We start from the raw sequence: 10835 nt of genomic DNA, 5'->3' as shown, positions 1-10835 counted from the left end.
TTTTTTTCCATGTGTACAGGGGTGACACATCTTACTAAATATGTAAGGTCACATCTATGTGGGTTTGATTACAGAAACTAATAAAGTATTCTCTAAATAATGAAGAAAAGAATAAGATAAGACTATAAGAGCAAGAAGCAATTTAAATATGTTCAGGGACCATTTTCATCTCCAGAATTAAAGGATTATTTAAATCCTACATCATTGCCTTTTCTCTTTTACTTTCCTTTTCAGTTTTATTTTAGGATTCCCTATTTTTAATGTTCATGCAGAGATTTCTTTAACTGAAATACCTATTAGTTTCTTTGGTGTGAAAAACTATAATAGTACACAGGATCCTAATGAAATAATTAATAATGTGAAATAGAAAGTAAAGGGCTAGACGTGTAGGGAAAGTGGAAAGGGTGGGGGGAAGGTAATAAGGGAGAGGACAAAAATATGAGAAACTGAAAAAATGGAAATAGAGTGTTTGTAAATGGGGCGGGGAGGAGGAGTGAAGGGAGGGCAGGGACAGGGGGAAAAAATGAGAATCAAGACCTCTTATGTAAAGGTACAGAATCCCAACGATGAATGTAATTGTATTGTATACCTAGATTGTGCCAATAAACTCAATAAAAAGAAAAAAAATACAGCCAAATGATTTTTTTTAAAACAAAGATACAAAAGCAATTCAGTATTGAAAGTATAGGACTTTATGCAAATGTTCCTGGGACAACTGGGCATCCATGAGAGAGGAAGAAAGAAGACAACGAACTTTGAACTGCAGTTAGCACAGTACATAAAATTCACTTGAATGGATTGTAGATTTAAAGATACAATGAAAATTTTTCTTTAAAGTTTTAGAGAAAACAACAGAAAAATGGGATCTAAAGTCTAACGAAGAATACTTAATTATGATACCAGCAGCATAATATCGAGAATAAAAATAATACAGAATCATAAAAATGTGTCCTGTTCTATGAAAGACCCAGTTTAGATGCTGAGGTCCAAGCTAAAGACCAGAAGAAAATACTTGGAAACCACTTACCTGATAAAAGATTCATGTGTCGAAGATATAAAGAACTCTCAAAGGCCAGTATATTCCAAACCTTTAAAAATTCACCTAGAACCTGGGCAAAAGAGACGAGCAGATCCACAGACGGCCATCCACATCTGTGGGGCCTGCATTTGTGGGTCCAATCAGCTGCAGAATGAAGATATTTACAGAAAGAATTGAGTCCATACCGAATGTGTAGATGTTTCTTGTCCATATTCTGTAAGCAATATAATATGGAAACTATTTACAAGGCATTGACAGTGTATGAGATTTTGTAAGTTATATGGAAATGATTTAAAGTCCAGAGGGGCATGTGAATATGTTGTACGCAGATACTATTTCATGTTATATAAGGGACTTGAACATCCACAGATCTTGGTCTCAGTGGAGATCCTGGAAAGAGTCTCCTAGAGATACCAAAAAATGACTGTATGCACAACAAACAACCATGGGCAGTGACGTTCAAAACCACGAACCACCAAGACCGCAATGAGGTATCACTACACGCTTAGTAGAACAGGTAACTTAGCGGAGATGAAGTTTATCAATTTCTCATTAGGATTGGGAAAAACCAGGTTCCTCCCATTGTACTGACAGAAATGTATAATGTACTGGATGCACATTGAGGCCATACTCTTAAGTGAAGCACAGAAGACATGTGTGTAAATGCTGAAGTTTCTCTGGTGTGAAAAACTAAAAGTGCAAATAAGATCCAAATTGTATAACTGACAATGTGAAATAGGAAGAGAAGGGCTAAAGGTGTAGGGGAAGTGGGAAGGGTAGGGGAAAGGAAAGAAGGGAAAAGAAAAAAAATGTGAGAAAAGGAAAAAATAGAAACAAAGTCTTTGTAAATAGGGGAGCAGGAGGTGAAGGGAGGTCAGGGGTATGGGGGAAAATGAGAACGAGGACCTGTCATGTAAAGGTACAAGGTCCCAATGATGAATGTCACTGTACTGTATACTTAAAAAGTAGCAACAAACTTAATGAAAAACAAAGTAAATGTACAATGTTACAGCCTCCCCGGAGAAGAGTTTCACCGTTTTTAAAATAAGTCTTCCTAGACAAATAATAGTAATAGTTCATGCTTCTACAGGACGCAGCAGTCACACACGGGGATTGATGACAGGTACAGTGTGTGCGTTAAAATGTGCAGCTAGAGCAACCGCGCAGTCGCTCAAAACTGGAGTCAGCAGCGGGATCCTCCCTCCGTGAACACTTGCGCTGCCGAGGCGGGATGGGTTACTGGTACAGCATCAGTATGGACCCGTGTCCAGGGCACCACGCTGCGCGAAAAGATGCCATTGTGAAGGGATAAATCCGCTACGCGGCTCTGTCCACGTGGGGGTACCTGCGAGAGCCACGCGAGCCCGCCCTGCAGGGGCGCTGCGTCTGTGCGAGCCCACACTGGGCCACAGCACAGTGTCTTCAAGGGCGCCTTAGCAGGCCCGCAGCGCAGCATTGGCGTCCCACCGCTTCCGGCCCAAGCTCTGTCTCGGAGCATCCCGAACCACGAACCATGCACAGTGCGTTCCAGGAAATCTCCGGGTCGGGGCCCTGCTTCTCTGGTTGTCCCGGGTGGACGCGATGCTACCAGCTCTCTGCCAACCACGGTCCTCAAGGTGAATTCACTCTGAATACGCCGCAGCTTCGGAAGTGAGTCTCAGGGCAGGTGCGTTGGCAGCTCGGGGGGAGGAGGGGGGGCGGCATTGCATGGAGAATCACATCTCCCTGAGTCACCAGGATGAGCTCACCGGCGTGGCGCACACCGGGAAGGACACGGTAAGGGAGACTGCCTGTAGGTGTCATGGCCTAGACGTGAAGGGACAGACGTAGCTTTCAGAATCTACACAGATGCGAAGAGCGGACGAGCAGGCTAGCAGTACTGCGCAGATCCCTTCAAGAAATGAGTAATGGAACAACACGAGGTGAGATTTGCAGAAAGAAAATGCCTCCTCCCAGGAAAGGGTAGCTTGGACCTCCAAGATGGATCCACACTGGCTTCCCTTCCTAGAGATTCTCTCCACAAAAGAGGGGAGATAGGCCTTTATCCTCAAAAGCACTTCCGCCTGTAGCTTTCAGAGTAGGGTAAGAGAAACCAGAGAGTTCTGTGATCCAGGGGCCAGGCGGGGCCTTCTTCTCCAGAAGACCCCCCTGACTGACCTTAGGTTTCAAGCTGGAATCCAGGGAGTTCTTCAAACTTTCCAGCAGAGGGACCCCTGGTCTCGTTTGTAAGCTCTCCTTTGGGTTCCTCCACCTCTAACCCCTTGCTTCCTGACCCTCAGGACAAGGACAGGGAATTGAGGAGACTACTATACCTTAGGCCGAGGAACCCCAGGAGCCATCCCATGCTCTCAGTCAGACATGGCATCGTGAGAGTTCACCACCCAGTCGCCGTGACCAAGGGAGGGCTGTGTGGCTCTCACAGAGGGGCCACAGTGACGGCAGGGACCCGGGAGAGGCAGCTGCCAAGGCCAGACCGCAGACAGGTCTCAGCAGAGGAAGAATGCGTGGCTGTCCAAGGTACAACACTGGCATGACCCCAGATGTATTGACAATTCACAGTGTCTCAGTCAGGCAGCTGTGGGCGTGTGTGAGGGTCGGGCCCTTGTGCCTCTGTGAGCATTACGGCAGTTAGCAAGAAGGTGCTGGCATTTGATGTGTGTCCCCGTAACTCTGCAGGCAAACTAATGCTGTGGGTTACTACTGACGCCGGTGTGGGGAACCCCACATCTAGAAGGAAATACCCATTGGTCCCAACCATGGTCACACATTGCTGTTTGCTGACAAGGCTGACCGACATGGAACTTTGACAACCTTTTCCACATTGCTCTCGGGAGTAAAACATTCACAATTCAGATGATCATTTTTAGGTAGATAGATAATAGATTAACTTGCTTGTAACTAACCACCTTCCACATACTTGATCAGTTTTTTAATACTTTAAATTTGAATTGAATTCATTAACCGATACATTGAAAACATAAAGGCTGAATTATTTTGTGGTTGTTCCTCGCTATAATTTAGATGGCTTAAGGAAAAATAGGTTCTCCTAAGGTCACTGTCTAACCATTATATGGCACCACTCACTTTTTAAATTTTTTATTGAATTTATTGGTACATTCAGGTATACCTTATGATCACATTCATCATTGAGAATTTGTACCTGTACACGAAACATCTTGATTTTTATTTTTTCCATTACCTGCCCTCCCTTCAACTCCTCCACTCCCTGTACACATAAGCTTTGTTTCCATTTTTTCCTTCTTTCATTTTTTCTTTCCCTTCTTGCCTTTCCCCTGCCCCCCTCCCCAGCTCCCCTTTCCCTTTAAATATTCTCTTCCTATTTCTCACTCACTTCTAATGTTTCTAGGCCCAGACTGTAGTACTCTGGTCGCAGCACATATCTTGGGGTGCTGTGCCTTCCACCACGTGTTCGAAGCAAACCACAAGTTGTTTTCTGTGAAATTCTCGGGACTTTTCAGCAACATCTTATGGGCTCACCTTGACCCCCGGGTGGTTGTGAAGGGTCAAACACAGAAGTTCTCTTTCGCAAGTCTAAGCAGGTCTCTAAGAGGGAGGAATCCTTTGCCTTCTCTGCTGCTCATCGACACTCAGTCCCTGCTCATTTGGGAGTTTGTAGGTAAAACAGTGTTAATGTATTTAAATCTCTTGGCTGGACTGGTTCCAGGGCAGGTCATAGCATTATGTTTTCATCATCTGCTGCTTTCATAATAACCTTTTTCACATTGAATATTCTATGTGCTTTTGTGTATTCTCTGCCATTGTGATCAGTTGATAACAGGAATAGTAATCTAATATTTATATCTTTAAGTACTAGGGAAATACCCCAGTTTCAATGGCTATTTACTGTTTGTATTTATTTTGTTTTTTTTTGTCACTTGACACTTCTTACTCATTTATATATGGGGGCTTTATTCTTACCTACTGTACAGTAAAGATATCTATACTACATCTCTCTACATTTTATTATTTTCTAATAACTGAGTTTTTAATTTCCTCTCTTCTTGCCCTGTATTTTTTTATATGATGATGCAAAACCCAATAAGGCTTTGTTTTCTGCCCTCTGCTTTCATAACATTAGTTGTTTGTATATTTTCCAGTAGAATATTTGGATAATTTAGTTTTTCATTTGTAATGAAAAACATATTTTGTTTTGATTGTTCTTGGCATCACAATGTAATCAAATTTAGGCTTCCTGCCTTTAATGTTACTTAAAGACAGTTATTAAAGCTGTATCAGATCTGAGGTTTGTGTTACACACAGAAGCCCACCTGGCCACCGTAGGACTTCAGGGTGGCAGTTCAGTCACAGGACAAAAGCATCCAGACTTCTGCACAAATGAGCTTTTTAGTTTTCTGGAACACAGCATGAATAGAAGATTTAGAGAGAATGAAAGCGACTGTCATCAATAAACTAAAGTCAAACAGGAAATACGAGCTCCGTGTGCCTGCTTACCATCCTGGGGACACCTCTTTCTCGCTGTCACTCGCGTTTGTCTTTGTCACGGCGACCAAAGACTGACCTTGGGCAGGTGGATGGGGGTCAGTCCCTCGCAGGTTCAGAAAGCGCCCCCCGGCCACGCACACGCTTGGTGAAGACCTAGCAGCGCGGCTGGTCGGGGGGTGGGCTGCAGTGTCCTGACAGCCAGCTGGGCTGAAGCTGGTCCCTTCAGTCCACCCGCGTTGCTCCAGTCTCTAAGTGGTGGCCTCGCAGCACTCCGGGAAGCAATCTCCAGAGAAGCGTGGATTGCGCTTGAGAGAAAGGATTGTTTGGACACAGATGCAGGTAAGATTATGGGCAAAGGTTATTTTTAATGAAGTTTACTGGTACAATTTAGATGTGCATAATGATCAGATTCATCTTAGGGAATTTGTACCTGCACATAATATATCTCGATTCTTCTTTTTCTCTCCTATTCCTCTCCCCTAATTTCGCCCCTCTTCCCCTCATTTACAAAGCTTTGTCTCCAATTTATCCTTTTTTCTTTTTTTCTTTTCCTTCTTTCCTTCCTCCCTTCCTTCCTTCCTTCCTCCTTTCTTTCCTTCTTTCCCTCCTCCCTTCCTCCCTTCTTTCCTTCTTTCCTTCCTTCCTTCCTTCCACCCACCCACCCTTGTTCCTTTTGAACACTGTCTTCCTATTTTACACTATCTATTATACATTCTGGACCTTATTTACACTTTCAGTTTTTCACACCAGAAAGACAGTGTGACATTTACACCTGTGTCAAATTTATTTCACTTAAGAGTGTGGCCTCCGGGTGCACCCATTTACCTCGAAATGGACAAAGGTTCTGAAGCAGGTAGTAACACCACCTACGCGTCCCGGACCTGAGGGGAGGCTCCCGGGGAGGGGCGGTGGCCAGGGCAACCCCTGCAGAGCTGCCAAAATACCACTAGGTGGCAGACAAATTCCACCATCACCACTCACCTGGGCCTTCAGGTTTACTCTGAGAGTGGAGGGTGAGATTGAGTTTCCTGACTGATTAGCGAGGGGCATCCGCGGGACAAGTAATGGCCTCCGGGAAGACTTTTCGTGTGTACCACCTGTGCGCGCTCGCGCGTCTTTCCACAAAACTTTCAGGCCAGTTGCAGTTCCTTCCCCTGGGGCCCCGTACCAAAGGCTGCCAAGGTATTTAAACATTTCAGAGTTTCCAGCGGGTTCCTTGTGCGTCCTAGGACGAATTCCTCCTTCTAAGGAGCATTGCCTAGGCTCCCATGTTCCGAGGAAGCCCCTCCCATGTCTCCCCCTTCATTTAGCCACTGTCACCTGTACAAGTCAGGGTTCCTGGTCCTTTAAAGCCTAGGTCTCCCTTCCCCATGACAGCCCTGGGCACTCTGCAGAGGACCCTTTCCAGTCCCCTGCTAGCATGTTTCTGAAACCCACGTCTGAATTGCTGGACACACCTGTGGACCAGAGGACTGACTGATGTCTCTTTGGACAGCTGTGTCTCAAACCTTACCTAAGAATACTAAGGTCTAATTTGGAGGAATCTTGAGAGGAGTAAAATTTGATTCCGCCTCCCTGACTTGTGAAGTTTCACTTTTGTTCAATGGAAATCTTACACAGCACCACCCACCACCCTCTGCATCTGTAACTGAATGGAGAACCACTCCTGGAAAGCAGCACCGTCACCACGCTTTTTACTATCCTGATAGTAATCCCGGCACTCAGGTCTACTCAGTGTGTGGGGTAGAACTTGGCACCCGCCTTCTGGGGGAAAATTAGAATGAAGACACACGTCCATGTTATGCCGAAAGTATATTTATATTTATATATAGATATATAGATATAGGTCTTTACTCTTCTGCAGACACTTTTTACTCATGAGTTATTTAAACAACCAAAGAACAGCTTATTACGAGTTTACATAAACTGTACCAGAATGACAGGGTTAGTTTGTCAGATTGATTCACAAAGCCAGCACAATTCTGATACCAGAACATAACGATCAGAACACAAAACAGAATCACAGGTCTCACTTAAAGATACAGGTGCCAGAATACCAAGAGAACAGTAGCCAGGTGAAATCAGGACCTAATGAAAATATACAAAGCTTTGGCAAGTACAAAAGCAGATTTAAAATTCAAACGTATGCACATACAGAGCTGGAACAAAAAACACCAGAAAGAAGAAGTCTCCCACACCCTGCTGGTGGCCTCTGGCCAGGGACCCAAAGGAACACAATTTCTGTAACACCTATAAGTGGGGAGGGGCACTGCTGGTGGGGTCATCACAATCGTCGCTGGCATCAGGCTCATCTGCATCTGAGTCTTCAGACTCAAACTCTGCCAGGGCCTCAAGGTAATGGAATGGCCAGCACTGAGGGTCTCTTTTGTGGAGTTTAGCCAAAAACCTCAGGACCAGGAACTTGCTGGTTTCCAGGAATGCTCGGGGGCCCCAGAGCAACTCGTATTCTGCTGGCTCGGTGCAAGGGACTCGCCTGTACTCTAGGTACCTGTGCCTCACAAACACGTCAGTGATGAGCTTCTTCATGTTTCCAAAGACAGCATTTGTCTCCCGGACATCCAACCCTAACCTGAACAGAAGACTGAAGATCAGATTCTCCCTGACACAATTGCCTTTCATAAAGATCAGACTCAAAACCACCATCAGGAGGCCAAACTTGGGCCTGTCTGTAAAAGGTGCCAAAAAGTCACAGCGATGGTGCCCCAGCTGGTTGATGACGACGTAGGAGTGGGCTTTGGCGTCAATTTCCTTCAACTGACAACCAAAGTTACACTCCAGCTTTCTGTTGGCGCGGCTGATGATATCTGAGCACTGATCTTCATACTCTCGGATGATGGCACTCACCATCTCTGAGCGCTGGATAGGCACCTTAACTTGATTCCTGACCAAGAGAAATTGCACCAGTGCATTTGCTCTCACATCTAAGGGACACAACTGCTGAGTCTCCCCTCTGGGATCCTCTTGGGTGGCCCTCAAGCTGTGAAAGAGACAGGGTACCTCAGAGGCGACGAGGGGCTGAGGGCTGTCTGAGCTTTCACAGTGACCCAGGCCCCTTGAGGTGCTTGGTCCCTCCCAGGTGCCCTGTGCCCAAGATGTGCTGGGCCCTTCCCAGCCACTCAGGACCCTGGACATGCTGGAACTCTCCCAGCCACTGGGGCCATAGGAAGTGCTAGGGTACCCCCAGTCCCCCAGAGCCTGGAGAGAACTTTGGATCTCCCAGTCACTCAGACTGGAACCCTCCCAGGGCTGTGAGCCATGCCAGTCTCGTGGGGCCATCCTGTGACCCCTGTTGTCTTCCTTGGGCTCTAGGTGCTTCTTCTTCCGGGTGACTTTGCCCGAGCGACGTGGTGGCTCCACAGTCTTGGAGGCCTCTGGAACGGTGGCAGTTGCCTGGGTAGCAGGTGCTGTAGCCATCAGGATCCTAGGCTCAGCCTTGGATGCATTTGAGACATTCCCATTAGGCTGTGGGGCCCACGGAGCTGCAGTCAGGGTCTCTACGCAGGCATATGGATCCTGCAGAGCTAATGGCAGTGCCTTTGGGCTCTCTGAGGTGGCAGATGGGCCTGTAAAGGCATTAGAAGAGGCAGGCTGAAAGTGGGAGGTAGATGGAAACACCCTCGAGGTGGCAGGAAAGGTGTATGATGTGCCAGGCAAGTTTTTCCAGGCATTTGGCAGGTGTGCTCTGGAAGCTGGCACTGCCCTCGGACCACAGAAGGTGCCTGCAAAGATCATGCGGTCCTTTGAAGGGCCCTTTTTCTCCTTTGTAGAGGTCCTGCGTTCTCTAGAAGGACCCTTATGTTCTGAAGAAGAGGCCCTGCCCTCTCCTGATGGAGTCATGAGTGATTTAGGCTGGCCCCTGGGAAAACTTGCCCCTGCTACTGGGGCTCCTGGCTGGGCCTGCAACATGGGGGGTGGCCCTTGCCAAGAAGGGTGGAGTTGCATCGTGGGCATTTCTGCCTGCGGGCCCATGGGCTGGGCCTGGTGGGGGTGTAGCTGAGTTTGCGGGCCTTTCTGGGAGGCCCAAACCCCCCGAAAGGGCTGCTGCTCCAGCTGGACGATCCTGGGGGGCTGCCCCTGGGTCTCCTGGGCAGGCAGAGGCTGCCAGAAGTGAGTGGGTGCCTTTGGTGTCTGCCAGGCCAGTGCCTGGGCCTGCTGTACCTCCTGAAATTCCATCGACGTCGGCAGCTCATGTGGCACCGGGGCTTGGCCTTTGGGGGCCTGCCAGATGATGGATGGGCAGTGCACAGCCTGCTGCGAAGCCTGTGGTACAGCTGAGGCAGCCTGTGGGCCAGGTAGCGGACCGGGCAGCGAGACAGACAGCGGGCCCGGCAGCACTGGCTGGGGCACCTGCGGGCCCGCGGGTGGCGCTGCAGGTACCTGCGTAACTATAGATGCTGTAGGCACCTGCGGCACCCCCTGCACCTGCGGGGCCAGCAGCCGAGCCTGCGGGGCCTGCCGCAGAGGAGGTGGGGGTGGCAGGGCTTGCCAGAGCTGTGGCTGGGTAGCCAGGATCTGCTGACCTGGCCGGATGAGTGGAGGTGCCTGGCGGGTCAGAGGTGGTGCCTGACGGGACACAGATGGTGCCTGGCGGGTCACAGGTTGCACCTGGCGGGTCACAGATGGGGCTTGGCGAGCCATTGGAGGGGGCCCAGGACGGATGGGTGGTGGGCCTGGGCGGATGGGCGGAGGACCCTGGCGCATGGGTGGTGGTGCCTGCCAGGCTATGGTGGGTGCTGGCCAAGTGACCTGTGTGGTCTGCCAGGTTAAGGGTGTGGCCTGCCAGGCTTGAGGCGGGGCCTGCCAGCCAGGTGAGGTGGCTTGCCAGCCTGGGGTTGTGGCCAGCTGCACCTGGTGGGTATGTGGCCCCTGGGAAACCTGTGGAGGTGCCCTTATGACCTGGGACTGGATTTGCAGGATCAGAGGTTGACCCTGGGGTGCCCAGGATGCCATAGGCTGAGCAGGGGGTGCCACTGGTTGAGCCATCAGTGCTCCTGAGACTGGAGGCTGGGTGATCGGAGCTCCTGAACCAGAAGGGTGCATCATCAGGACACTAGGACCTGGAGGCTTTGCCAGTGGGGCTGCAGAAGGTGGAGGCTGGGTCATCAAGGCAGCTGGAGGTAGAGGCTGGGGCATCGGAACTCCTGGAGCAGGCGGCTGGACCATCAGGACTCCTGGTGTCAGCGGCTGGGCCATCAGGACTCCCGGAGCTGGAGGCTGTGCCATCGGTGTCCCAGGCAGTGGAGGCTGCGCCATCGGGGTCCCCGGCGGTGGAGGATGTGCCATCGGGGTCCCCGGTGGAGGAGGATAGACT

At 49.0% G+C, this 10835-nt stretch overlaps 1 protein-coding gene across 1 annotated transcript in view; it reads right to left on the bottom strand.

The window, feature by feature from the left end:
* Positions 1–7410: 7410 nt before the first annotated feature.
* Positions 7411–10835, bottom strand: part of Magel2 (MAGE family member L2) — a 4084-nt gene continuing 659 nt past the window's right edge. The window contains exon 2 of the mRNA XM_033760990.1: positions 7411–10833. Coding sequence (XP_033616881.1) covers positions 7754–10833 — 3080 coding nt within the window. The 3' untranslated portion in view covers positions 7411–7753. The remainder of the gene's footprint in view (positions 10834–10835) is intronic.

This window comes from Fukomys damarensis, unplaced genomic scaffold (assembly GCF_012274545.1).
Source record: "Fukomys damarensis isolate Sample0158 unplaced genomic scaffold, DMR_v1.0_HiC HiC_scaffold_7, whole genome shotgun sequence".
NCBI classification, from domain to species: Eukaryota; Metazoa; Chordata; class Mammalia; order Rodentia; family Bathyergidae; genus Fukomys; species Fukomys damarensis.
This window is presented reverse-complemented; position numbering and strand designations above follow the sequence as displayed.